The following is a 13,823-nucleotide window of genomic DNA, read 5'->3' as shown; positions in this document are numbered from 1 at the left end:
CGAGATTGAGATTCAGCCCAGAAACCCAAGAGTCACTTTAGATGTGAGAGTGTTCCTTCTGTTCTTTGTGTTTCCTCGTTGACTTCATCACCTGCTTCTTCTTCTTCTCTTTTTCTTGGTGTGCAGGAAACTGAAGCTGGAGAAGGAGCTGGCTGGAATGCTGTGGAGGATTCGGTGGGAAGACCTTCAGTTCGAGAGCCCCAATAAATACCACAAGCGAGCCGGCAGCCGGCTGACGCTGTCACAGGTGAGGAAACAACAGGAAGCAACAGGAAACAACAGGAAACAACAGGAGGAAGCAACAGGAAACAATAGGAAGCAACAGGAAACAACAGGAAACAATAGGAAACAACAGGAAACAATAGGAAGCAATAGGAAACAATAGGAAGCAACAGGAAACAACAGGAAACAATAGAAAGCAACAGGAAACAATAGAAAGCAACAGGAAGCAACGGGAAACAATAGGAAGCAACAGGAAACAACAGGAGGAAGCAACAGGAAACAACAGAAAGCAACAGGAAACAACAGGAGGAAGCAACAGGAAACAATAGGAAGCAACAGGAAACAACAGGAAACAATAGGAAACAACAGGAAACAATAAGAAGCAACAGGAAGCAACAGGAAACAAGAGGAAACAACAGGAGGAAGCAACAGGAAACAACAGGAAGCAACAGGAAACAATAGGAAGCAACAGGAAACAACAGGAAAGAATAGGAAGCAAAAGGAAGCAACAGGAAGTAACAGGAAACAACAGGAAACAATAGGAAGCAACAGGAAACAACAGGAAACAACAGGAAACAATAGGAAGCAACAGGAAACAACAGGAAACAACAGGAAACTCACCAAAGGAAATGTTGATGTGCTTCTGGGAGAGGAAACTATCCATCTCTCTTTTTTAAAGCAGGATTCTCATCTTCATCATTCTCATCTTCATATGTCTGTTATTCGCCCTCGATGTGCGATCGACAAGTTGCTCTCGCCAGAAGGTCGTCCATTGCCAATGTGGGCGGGACTCGACCCCGGGCCTCGACCCCGGGCCTCGACCCCAGGGGGTCCCCCCAGCGTTCATCCCACCAGACCGTATCGCTGGCCGCGTGTCGCAGCTTTAGGAGCCGACCCCAGCCGGGGAATCGAACCCTTTTGCCACGTTGTGGAGTCCAGAGCCTCAGAACCGTGTTTATAAAACACTTTTTAAAATGTATTTTGAAAGCAGCTTGAGGCCGTCGGCCCGGTGAGGTCGTCCCCCCCCCCCCGGTCCACTCACATACATGAGACCTCATCACGGTCTTCGAGGATCAGGTTCATGTTGTCTAAGCGGCCCTAATGCACACACACACACACACACACACACACACACACACACACACACACACACACACACACACACACACACACACACACACACACACACACACACACACACACACACCTTTTTCATTACGGCTTCTTTTTCCCGAGGATGTGGAACACAAAGTCGCTGATCCCACCAACAATTTTGCATTTTTCTATACGGGTGTGTGTAGTAGACTGTGTGTAGTCGACTGTGTGTAGTGGACTGTGTGTAGTAGACTGTGTGTAGTGCACTGTGTGTAGTGCACTGTGTGTAGTGGACTGTGTGTAGTGGACTGTGTGTAGTGGACTGTGTGTAGTGCACTGTGTGTAGTGGACTGTGTGTAGTGGACTGTGTGTAGTGCACTGTGTGTAGTGGACTGTGTGTAGTGGACTGTGTGTAGTCGACTGTGTGTAGTGGACTGTGTGTAGTCGACTGTGTGTAGTGCACTGTGTGTAGTGGACTGTGTGTAGTCGACTGTGTGTAGTGCACTGTGTGTAGTGCACTGTGTGTAGTGGACTGTGTGTAGTCGACTGTGTGTAGTGCACTGTGTGTAGTGGACTGTGTGTAGTGGACTGTGTGTAGTGCACTGTGTGTAGTGGACTGTGTGTAGTGGACTGTGTGTAGTGGACTGTGTGTAGTGGACTGTGTGTAGTGCACTGTGTGTAGTGGACTGTGTGTAGTGGACTGTGTAGTGGACTGTGTGTGACTGTGTGTAGTGGACTGTGTGTAGTGGACTGTGTGTAGTGGACTGTGTAGTGGACTGTGTGTAGTGGACTGTGTGTAGTGGACTGTGTGTAGTGGACTGTGTGTAGTGGACTGTGTGTAGTGGACTGTGTGTAGTAGACTGTGTGTAGTGGACTGTGTGTAGTGCACTGTGTGTAGTGCACTGTGTGTAGTGGACTGTGTGTAGTGCACTGTGTGTAGTGGACTGTGTGTAGTGCACTGTGTGTAGTGCACTGTGTGTAGTGGACTGTGTGTAGTGGACTGTGTGTAGTGGACTGTGTGTAGTGGACTGTGTGTAGTGCACTGTGTGTAGTGGACTGTGTGTAGTGGACTGTGTGTAGTGGACTGTGTGTAGTGCACTGTGTGTAGTGGACTGTGTGTAGTGGACTGTGTGTAGTGCACTGTGTGTAGTGGACTGTGTGTAGTGGACTGTGTGTAGTAGACTGTGTGTAGTGGACTGTGTGTAGTGCACTGTGTGTAGTGGACTGTGTGTAGTGCACTGTGTGTAGTGGACTGTGTGTAGTGGACTGTGTGTAGTGGACTGTGTGTAGTGCACTGTGTGTAGTGCACTGTGTGTAGTGGACTGTGTGTAGTGGACTGTGTGTAGTGGACTGTGTGTAGTGGACTGTGTGTAGTGGACTGTGTGTAGTGGACTGTGTGTAGTGGACTGTGTGTAGTGGACTGTGTGTAGTGCACTGTGTGTAGTGGACTGTGTGTAGTGGACTGTGTGTAGTCGACTGTGTGTAGTGCACTGTGTGTAGTGCACTGTGTGTAGTGGACTGTGTGTAGTGGACTGTGTGTAGTCGACTGTGTGTAGTGCACTGTGTGTAGTGGACTGTGTGTAGTGCACAGTGTGTATTGGACTGTGTGTAGTGGACTGTGTGTAGTGCACTGTGTGTAGTGCACAGTGTGTAGTGCACAGTGTGTAGTTCACAGTGTGTATTGGACTGTGTGTATTGGACTGTGTGTAGTGGACTGTGTGTAGTGCACTGTGTGTATTGGACTGTGTGTATTGGACTGTGTGTAGTGGACTGTGTGTAGTGCACTGTGTGTAGTGCACTGTGTGTAGTGCACAGTGTGTAGTGGACTGTGTGTAGTCGACTGTGTGTAGTGGACAGTGTGTAGTGCACTGTGTGTAGTGCACTGTGTGTAGTGCACTGTGTGTAGTGGACTGTGTGTAGTCGACTGTGTGTAGTGGACAGTGTGTAGTGCACTGTGTGTAGTCGACTGTGTGTAGTGCACAGTGTGTAGTTCACTGTGTGTAGTTCACAGTGTGTAGTTCAGTGTGTAGTGCACAGTGTGTAGTGCACAGTGTGTAGTGCACAGTGTGTAGTGCAGTGTGTAGTGCATAGTGTGTAGTGCACAGTGTAGTGCACAGTGTGTAGTGCACAGTGTGTAGTTCACTGTGTGTAGTTCACAGTGTGTAGTTCAGTGTGTAGTGCACAGTGTGTAGTGCACAGTGTGTAGTGCACAGTGTGTAGTGCACAGTGTGTAGTGCACAGTGTGTAGTGCACAGTGTGTAGTTCACTGTGTGTAGTGCACAGTGTGTAGTGCACAGTGTGTAGTGCACTGTGTGTAGTGCACAGTGTGTAGTGCACAGTGTGTAGTTCACAGTGTGTAGTGCACAGTGTGTAGTGCACAGTGTGTAGTTCACTGTGTGTAGTTCACAGTGTGTAGTGCACAGTGTGTAGTGCACTGTGTGTAGTGCACAGTGTGTAGTGCACAGTGTGTAGTTCACAGTGTGTAGTGCACAGTGTGTAGTGCACAGTGTGTAGTGCACAGTGTGTAGTGCACAGTGTGTAGTGCACAGTGTGTAGTGCACAGTGTGTAGTGCACAGTGTGTAGTGCACAGTGTGTAGTGCACTGTGTGTAGTGCACAGTGTGTAGTGCACAGTGTGTAGTTCACAGTGTGTAGTTCACAGTGTGTAGTGCACAGTGTGTAGTGCACAGTGTGTAGTGCACAGTGTGTAGTGCACAGTGTGTAGTGCACAGTGTGTAGTGCACAGTGTGTAGTTCACAGTGTGTAGTGCACTGTGTGTAGTGCACAGTGTGTAGTGCACAGTGTGTAGTGCACAGTGTGTAGTTCAGTGTGTAGTGCACTGTGTGTAGTGCACAGTGTGTAGTGCACAGTGTGTAGTGCACAGTGTGTAGTTCACAGTGTGTAGTTCACTGTGTGTAGTGGACTGTGTGTAGTGCACAGTGTGTAGTGGACTGTGTGTAGTTCACAGTGTGTAGTTCACTGTGTGTAGTGGACTGTGTGTAGTGCACAGTGTGTAGTTCACAGTGTGTAGTTCAGTGTGCAGTGTGTAGTTCAGTGTGTAGTGCACAGTGTGTGTGAATGCAGGGCGCCCACTTCATTTCTTTTCATCCTCTTCTGTTGCGCTGCAGACATTTTGCTGAAGGACGAACATCCCGCTAGAGAAAAGAAAATGGAAACACTCGGAAGGGAACCTCGTGTTCCCCCGAGAGGTGGATGATCCTCTTTCTCTGATCGACACTAACTGACTTCCTTTCCTCTCTCCTCTCCCCTTTCCTCCCTCCTCGCCGCCAGAGAGGCTCCAGCTACGGCTCCCTGATCACGGCCCATGGAAAGTATCAGCTGTTTGCAAAGACCGGCTATTTCAAGGTAAGTGAGTTCTGACATGTTCGACTCCTGCGTTCCTCCTTCTGCCGCCCACACGGGTGCACACGCAGAGAGAGAGAGAGAGAGAGAGAGAGAGAGAGAGAGAGAGAGAGAGAGAGAGGGGGGGAGGTAGAGAGAGAGAGAGAGAGAGAGAGAGAGAGAGAGAGAGAGAGAGAGGAGAGAGAGAGAGAGAGAGAGAGAGAGAGAGAGAGAGAGAGAGAGAGAGAGAGAGAGAGAGAGAGAGGGAGAGAGAGAGAGAGAGAGAGAGAGAGAGAGAGACAGAGAGAGAGAGAGAGAGACAGAGAGAGAGAGAGAGAGAGAGAGAGAGAGAGAGAGAGAGAGAGACAGAGAGAGAGAGAGAGAGACAGAGAGACAGAGAGAGAGAGAGAGAGAGAGAGACAGAGAGACAGAGAGAGAGAGAGAGAGAGATGGAGAGAGAGAGAGAGTGGGCGAACTTGGGTAGTTGTGTGTAGAAGTGGATTTAATGTCAGCTGCAGAATGCGTCAATTTTCTTTTTCTTCTTCCTCTTGTACTTTTTCTGGTTATTCTTCCTCTTCCTCCTCTCTCTTTCTTCTTCTTCTTGTTCTTCTTGTTGTTCTTCTTCCTTTGTCATCTTCTTCATGTTCTTCATCTTCCTTCTTCTTCCTCTTCTTCCTCTTCCTCTCCTTCATCTTCCTTTCCCTTGTTCTTCCTCTTCGTCTTCCTCTCCTTCCTCTTCTTCTACGTCCTTCTTCTTCCTCTTCTTCTTCTTCTTCTTCTTCTTCATCTCCTCTTTTTCCTCTTCTTCCTCTTCCTCTTCCTCCTCTTCTTCTTCTTCTTCTTCTTCCTCTTCTTCCTCTTCTTCCTACACGAGAAGACCACCAGTGGCTCATAACTCTGTATATTTCCTCTCAGATGAAAAGTCACGTCTCCCACGTGGAGATCTCTCTCTCTCTCTTCCTCTCTCTTCCTCCGGGGCCGATGCTCACATGTATTATTATATAATAAATATACATATATAAATATATAAAATACGTAAAACAGCGACATAAGAAATGAGCCCCAGATGAGCCGTATTTATACAAATACATAAAATAAAGCCCCAGATGAGCCGTATTTATATAAATATATAATATAAAGTCCCAGATGAGCCGTCTCGAGTGTGAGACGCTGTTTGATTTCCTCTCTCGTTGTTTTTATTGCTGTTGTTGTTTTTTAATCCTCTTTATTGACCTGTGGCCGTCTCTTGATGCAGTGGAGTCTGTTTCCTCTGCGCAGGGCAACCTGGTGGCCATCAAGCACGTCAACAAGAAGAGGATCGAGCTCACCAGACAAGTCCTGCTGGAGCTCAAACACGTGAGTCGAGGGATTTATACCTTTTACAGGGTTCAGAGGATTATATTTCGTTTATACAGTCCTAAAACATCCCAAGAGCTTTGCATACACGTCTCTGTCCTTAGACCAATTATTAGTATTTTTTAGAAAATGGTTGAAAAGGAGAAATATCCCGTGGTTGAAGATTTTTTTTAAAATTACAGTTCAATACAGTTTTTAATTCTTTGTGAGAATCGAGTGGAGTTTTCTCGATTTGCTTTCAACGTTGACGGAATATTTGTTTTCGTGTATTTTATTTTTTATCAACATTTATTTCATTTATTTTAATTTATCAACGTTTATTTTAAACGTTATTTTTAAACGTTTATTTTTAACTTTAATTAACTAATAAAAAAAGCGCAATTTTTTAATACGATTTCACCTTTTCCTTTCATCGTTTCTTTGTATTTATTTGGCCCCTCAGGGAGAAATCTGGAGCGACGGGTTTCAGGAAGACCGTCGAGCTGTGTAATCTGAAGTGTAAATATCCACATTTATAAATTAAATTAAATGAAGGCCAAGCATTTTTATTTGAATGACCTTTCCTCGAGGGACAACATTTTTTATTTTTTGCTCCACTTATCTTTTTCATATTTTTCGTATTTTTTCTTATTTTTTTCCTTTCTTCTTTCTACCAAAACAATAACCTCATGAACTCTCAAGTTGTTTCTTCTTCTTCCTCTTCTTCTTCCTTCTTTTTCTTTTTCTTCTGCTTCATCTTCTTCTTCCTTCTTCTTGCTTTTCTTCCTCTTCTTCCTCTTCATCTTTGTCTTTATCTTCTTCTCTTCCGTTTCTTCTCCTTAATCTTCCTCTTCTTCTTCTTTTTATTCTTCTTCTTCCTCTTCTTCTTCTTCATCATCTTCTTATTCCTTAAATATCTCTTCTTCTTCTAAGTCCTTAAATACGTCTCTTCTTTAACCGCATTGACGGCAGATGCCGATGAAAAGATCCCTTAGGATGAGAGAGAGAGGAGAGAGAGAGGGAGAGAGAGAGGGAGAGAGAGAGATAAGGAAGCTGATGGAAACCCAAAAGCCATGACTCTGATTTCTAAACTCCATTTCTTCTTCACTTCAACATCTCTCGGTCTTTAATGGTCTTTAATCCTCCTCGGCTCCGCCCCCTGTTGGAGGAGAGCGGCGTGATGCCTCCTGCGGTCTCTGGGTCCGTCGGGCCGGCTTCTGTGTGGAGCTGGCAGCCTCTCGGACGCCCTCGGGGTCCTCGATCGACTGTCGAAACCTCAGCTCGGGAAACAGATGGAGGGGAAAGAGACGAGGGCTCTGCCAGTGGAAACTTAACCACTTGTCTTCCAGCACTCTCTCTCTCTCCTCCTCCTCCTCTTCCTCCCCCTCCCCCCTCCACACCAGTGTGCAGCGGGGGTAATTATATAGGCCAAAGGGTAGGCCAACATCTGGGAGACGACTAACAGCCTGCGAGGTGTGAGTCACTCAGTGTGAAGAAACACACACTGTTGAAGTTGTGGAGCGTTTTTCTAGAAGGTTCTTTGACCTTTGTTTGTTTGTGTGGCTTCGGGGGGAAGGACACACACACACACACACACACACCATCGATCCGCCTCGATCGCTCCAACATCTCAGATTTCATATATATATACATATTTATATATAAATATACAGGACTTAAAAAAAACAAAATGTCATGCATTCTGGATTCATTACAAATCAACTGAAATATTTTTTATTCTTTTAATATTGCTGATTATTTTTCTCATAAAATTTGATTTATAACAGCTGAGTGTTTGTCACTCAGAAACCCTTGCAGGTTAATTAGACAATTCAAGTGATTTGTTTAATACCCTACTAGTATACTTTTTCATGATATTCTAATATTTAGAGAGTTGAGTTTCATAATCAGCAATATTAAAAGAATAAATAAAGAACTTCATCACAATATTCTAATTTTCTGAGACAGTCCTGTATACATATAGATATATATGTATATATTTATATATATATATATATGTATATATACATATTTACATAGTTAATGTATAAATGACTATTCTCTGGTGTTTAATGAAGTCTCTACAGAGGTGTGTAGAGGCCCATCTCCAGTGTTCTAATGGTACATTGTGTTATCGCCTTAGAAGACTAACAGAGGGGTAGAAAACCCTTGAAAACCCTTTTTATGTGAGCGCAGCTGAAAACAGTTATGCTGGTGAGAGAAGCTATAAAACTGGCCTTCCTTTGAGCCAAAAGAAGAACAACATTAATATTTACATTAAATATAATTATTTATAACCTTGTCAATGTCTTGACTAGATTTGTTATACATTTTGCAAATAATTTGATGAATAAAAAGTGAGTTTTTATGGAAAACACCAAATTGTCTGGGTGACCCCAAACTTTTGAACGGTAGTGTACATTTATTTGTTTTAGTGTTGCGTAATCAGTGATTATTTTTCGGTCCAATGACACTTTGTCATTTTTTATTTTCAATGAATTAGATTTCTATTTCTGTTTATTATTTAACGATCCTGTTGAGTGTGTGTTTGAATTTTAGTTTAATGAGTTTTTATATTTACCTAGCATTGTGCCTCCTGAGCTTCCGTAGCCCCCCCCCTCGTCTTCCCCTCATCACAGTTTGATATTCTTGAGGGTGAGCTGATGCACAGAAGGAAGACGATGTGGTTGTTTTATTGTGTTCGGCAGCAGGAGGAAATAAAAGAAGAAGTCGACTTCTTCCTCTGTGACCTCCGCTCTGATTCTCCTGCTCCCGACGTCCAGCACGTATTATTTTTTGTCACGTCCTTCGCACACAGGCTCATTCATAAACCCTCCAAATGTGTGCACACGCACATGTTTCATCGGGGTGCCCCGAGCAGGAATGCGTCTCAACACGTAGAGAAAAAAAGACGCGTTGCCAGTTATAGGCCCCCGACTGCAAATAGACCTCTTTTTGGGGGGATGAACTGCTGGCAGCGGTACTCTACCAACAAAAAAAACTGTGTATAAATGAACCGTCAGTCCTCCCCCCCCCAACCCCCCCACCGGCCTGTGTTTCCATGGGGGTTTGGGAATATGATGCTTGGAAAGACTTACACACTCACAGTCGCAGCGTGTGTGTGTGTGTGTGGTTTATTTTCAGATGAGAGACGTTCAGTTAAACCATCTCACCAGGTTCATCGGGGCCTGCATCGACGCCCCCAACATCTGCATCGTGACGGAGTACTGCCCCCGGGGCAGCCTGCAGGTAATGTCAACAACAACAACAACAACAACAACAACAACAACAACAACATTGCAGAGGGTTAAAAATAAAAATCTGGGAAATGGTGAAATCATTATTTCCCTAAAAACTAACAAACAGACTAAATGTACCACTTCATCTACGTTGCTTATTTAATGAATTGGAATAACTTTTTCCCAAAAAGAAGGACACAATGTCTTAAGTTAGTGTTTCTTAAATGATTTTTAAATGTTATTTATTTTCTACATTTTGTCAATTTTTTATTTGTATTTTTTATTTGTATCTTATTATTATTATAAAAATACAAATAGAAAAAAAAATTACAAAAATTAAAGTGAGCATCCATTAACAAATGCTTTCAAATTGTTATTAAATAAATATTCAATACAATATAAGTTCATAATTCTATATTAAATCGGACACTGATGGCACAGCGCTGTGTATTACATCTTTTATTTTCAATAAAAAATGTCGTAGCTAGGGGGGTACTTGCCAAAAAAATATTTCACAGGGGGTTTAAAAAAAAAGAAGGTTGAGAACCATTGGCATAGATTGATTATGTAATTAATTTGAATAACTTTTACCCCAAAATAAGTAGACGATGCCCTTAAGTGAACTGGTTCTTGGCTCTCCGTGCTGCATGTTCCCGACTGAACCTTAACATGGACGAGCTGGATGGAAAACGATGGGAAACACGGCCGAGGTCTTCATCACTCACACTTAGAGAGAGAGGGAGAGAGAGAGAGATAAGGAAGCCGAGGGAGAAAAATCTGGACTAAAAGTGGATCTGTATTTGGACCCAGAATATACAATCGGGGCTCTTTGGAGTTAAAAAGATAAAAGCAGACACGATGATGTTTTTCTGTCTATAGAAATGTTCTGCTTCATCTTTCAACTTGTTTTGGGGTTTTTTCCAGGACATTTTGGAGAATGAGAGCATCAACCTGGACTGGATGTTCCGCTACTCGCTGATCAACGACATCGTGAAGGTACGAGATCATTTATATTTATATTTCATGTTTTCGTATAAACGTTTGTATAAAGGTCGCCTTTCAATATTAAATGACGTTGCCATGGTTTCACATGAAGTCAAAAGCCTGAGTGAGGCAGGAATAAAGTGTGTGTTTTAAAGCTGAGACTATACAGTAAATATTATTGTTATATAGTTTAAAGTAGGACTAAAAACATCGTCGTGAAAATCTCCTGCGAGCCAATCAAAACTAATCATGGGACTTGCTTTCAGAAGATTATCTTCAATCTGTCCCCACAAAGAGGCGTTCTGTGTGACGCTGCATGGCCAGGCTGAATGTCTCCACTCAGATAGCGGCTCTGAGGGATGTTTGACTCACCGTTTCCACAGAATATTGAATACATTCATTACCCGTTCCCCCAAAGGAATGACCACAGAGATTCCCCCCGGGGCCCCACCGTATTATGTCCATGTCTGGACTTGTGTGTTTCCGTGTATATGAACCAGGGACGTCGTTAGACCTATTTTAGGGGGCTTTTCATTATTTTGTTGTCATTAAATGAAACTATTGTTTCTCGCATGAACACGCTATTTATAACTCTAACATGCTACATATGTGTGTTCTGGTTTGTATGTTTTCTCCCCCTTCAAATTACAATCCAACAGCCCAAATTAACAATATAATGACCGATGATAATATATATATTATCTATATGTATGTATATCTATATGTATGTATATATGTATGTATATATATATAATATAACCCTTTTTCAATAAAGATAACATTTATCAAAAATACACACTATACATTGTTAATGTGGTAAATGACTATTCTAGGTGGAAATGTCTGGTTTCTAATGCAATATCTCCATAGGTGTATAGAGGCCCATTTCCATCAACTATCACTCCAGTGTTCTAATGGTACATTGTGCTTGCTAATCGCCTTAGAAGACTAATATCTGATTAGAAAACCCTTGTGCAATTATGTTAGCACAGCTGAAACAGTTATGCTGGTGATATAAGCTATACAACTGGCCTTCCTTTGAGCTTGAAGTTTGAAGAACAAAATTAATACTTCAAATATTAATCATTATTTCTAACCTTCTCAATGTCTTGACTATATTTTCTATTCAATTTTCAATTCATTTGATAAATATAAGTGAGTTTTCATGGAAGACACGAAATTGTCTGGATGACCCCAAACTTTTGAACGGTAGTGTATATATTATCTATATTATATATATTTTATATATATATAAATAATATATAATAATAATTTAATGCTCGACTTCTCTCCACCAGGGAATGAACTACCTCCACAACAGCTACATCGGTTGCCACGGCAACCTGAAGTCGTCCAACTGCGTGGTGGACAGCCGGTTCGTCTTGAAGATCACGGACTACGGCCTGGCCAGCTTCCGCTCCTCCTGCGAGAACGACGACTCGCACGCGCTCTATGCAAGTAAGGGGAGTTTGTGAATCTCACCGTTCATTAAATATATATACGTATTTTTACAAGTGCAGACATTTCACGAGCGCTTCTGTTTCTTGGCTTCCCAGAGAAGCTGTGGACGGCCCCCGAGCTGCTCATATACGACCGGCATCCTCCTCAGGGGACGCCGAAGGGCGACGTGTACAGCTTCGGCATCATCCTGCAGGAGATCGCCCTGAGGAGCGGACCCTTCTACGTGGAGGGCATGGACCTCAGCCCCAAAGGTACGCACGGCGCTCTAGGATCGGACACGAGAAGGAGCACCTGGAAGGGTTCTTCAGAGTGGTGCCAGAGAAGAACCATTTCTGGTTCCACTAAGAACCTTTCAAACCAGGGTTCTTTAAGGCACCATTTCCTTAAAGAGTTCTTCAAAGAACCTATAGAGGTGTCTCAAAGAACCTTCAAAACATGGTTCTTTAAGGCACCATTTCTGGTTCCACAAACCAGGGTTCTTTAAGGAACCATTTCCTTAAATAGTTCTCCAAAGAACCTATAAAGGTGCCTCAAAGAACCTTCAAAACATGGTTCTTTAAGGCACCATTTCTGGTTCCACAAACCAGGGTTCTTTAAAGAACCATTTCCTTAAATAGTTCTCCAAAGAACCTATAAAGGTGCCTCAAAGAACCTTCAAAACATGGTTCTTTAATCAGAATCAGAATCAGAATCAGAAACAGTTTTATTGCCAGGAATGTTTACACAACGAGGAATTTTTTTTGGTGGAAGGTGCAACATTTGGACATGACAAACAAACAACAATCAACACGACAGAAAGACAACAAATAATGTGAAAGTGTTTGGGTGTGTGCTTCAAGTGGTGTGTTTTAGTTAAAAGTGTATGTTACGCGTGGCGTGTGTTTAAGTTAAAGTGCATGCAAATAAAGTGGCATGTGTGTAGGAGGCCTCAAGTTAAAGTGCATGTTAAAGTGACGTGTGTGGAGGAGGGAAGAAGAAGGAGGAGGGAGGAGGAGTGGGAGGAAGAGGAAGAGGAAGGAGCGGGAAGAAGGAGGAGAGAGGAAGGTGGAAGAAGAGGTGGTAGTCCTGGGGGTGACAGTCAGTCAGTCCGGGTTCCATTGATGAGCCCGACTGCCGACGGGAAAAAACTTTTGGTGTGGCGGGTGGTCTTTGTCATGATGGACCGCAGCCTCCTCCCGAGGAGGGACTCGAACAGGAGTGTCCAGGGTGGGAGGGTCAGCGACAATCTTTCTGGCCCGCTTCAGTGACCTGGAAGTGAACAGGACCTGGAGGGAAGGCAGATTGCAGCCGATAACCCTCTCGGCCGAGCGGATGATGCTCTGCAGCCTGCGCTTGTCTTTGGCCGTGGCTGCAGGGTGCCAGACGGTGATGGAGGAGCAGATGATGGACTCAACGATGGCCGTGTGGAATTGTACCATCATTCTCCCTGGCAGGTTGAATTTCCTCAGCTGCCTCAGGAAGAACATCCTCTGCTGGGCCTTCTTGGTGATGGAGCCGATGTTCAGCTCCCACTTGAGGTCCTGGGTGATGATGGAGCCCAGGAAGCGGACGGACTCCACAGCGTCGACGGGGGAGTCACACAGGATGAGAGGGGCGGGTGGGGCTGCATTCCTCCTGAAATCCACAACCATCTCCACTGTCTTTAGTGCGTTGAGCTCCAGGTTGTTCTGGCTGCACCAGGTCACCAGGTGGTCAGTCTCCCACCTGTAGGCGGTCTCGTCCCCACCAGAGATGAGTCCAATGAGGGTGGTGTCATCCGCGAACTTTAGGAGCTTGACGGACTGGTGACTGGAGGTGCAGCTGTTGGTGTACAGGGAGAACAGCAGAGGGGAGAGAACACAGCCTTGGGGGGAACCTGTGCTGGTGGTCCGGGAGCCTGAGACGTGTTTCCCCAGCCTCACGTGCTGCTTCCTGTCGGTCAGGAAGTCTGTGATCCACCTGCAGGTGGAGTCGGGCACGTGCAGCTGGGAGAGCTTGTCCTGCATGGAACCATTTCTGGTTCCACAAAGAACCTTTCAAACCAGGGTTCTCTAAAGAACCATTTCCTTAAATAGTTCTTCAAAGAACCTATAAAGGTGTTTCAAAGAACCTTCAAAACATGGTTCTTTAAGGCACCATTTCTGGTTCCACAAACCAGGGTTCTTTA

At 44.2% G+C, this 13,823-nt stretch overlaps 1 protein-coding gene across 1 annotated transcript in view; it reads left to right on the top strand.

Annotated features, from left to right (window-relative positions):
• npr2 (natriuretic peptide receptor 2) overlaps positions 1–13,823 on the top strand; it is a 52,921-nt gene that overhangs the window by 25,359 nt on the left and 13,739 nt on the right. The window contains exons 8-14 of the mRNA XM_056432081.1: positions 127–247; positions 4,608–4,682; positions 5,937–6,014; positions 9,138–9,242; positions 10,157–10,228; positions 11,515–11,674; positions 11,773–11,928. Of these exons, the coding sequence (XP_056288056.1) occupies positions 127–247; positions 4,608–4,682; positions 5,937–6,014; positions 9,138–9,242; positions 10,157–10,228; positions 11,515–11,674; positions 11,773–11,928 (767 nt within the window). The remainder of the gene's footprint in view (positions 1–126; positions 248–4,607; positions 4,683–5,936; positions 6,015–9,137; positions 9,243–10,156; positions 10,229–11,514; positions 11,675–11,772; positions 11,929–13,823) is intronic.

The sequence above is a fragment of the Pseudoliparis swirei genome, chromosome 15 (assembly GCF_029220125.1).
Source record: "Pseudoliparis swirei isolate HS2019 ecotype Mariana Trench chromosome 15, NWPU_hadal_v1, whole genome shotgun sequence".
Lineage (NCBI taxonomy): Eukaryota > Metazoa > Chordata > Actinopteri > Perciformes > Liparidae > Pseudoliparis > Pseudoliparis swirei.
This window is presented reverse-complemented; position numbering and strand designations above follow the sequence as displayed.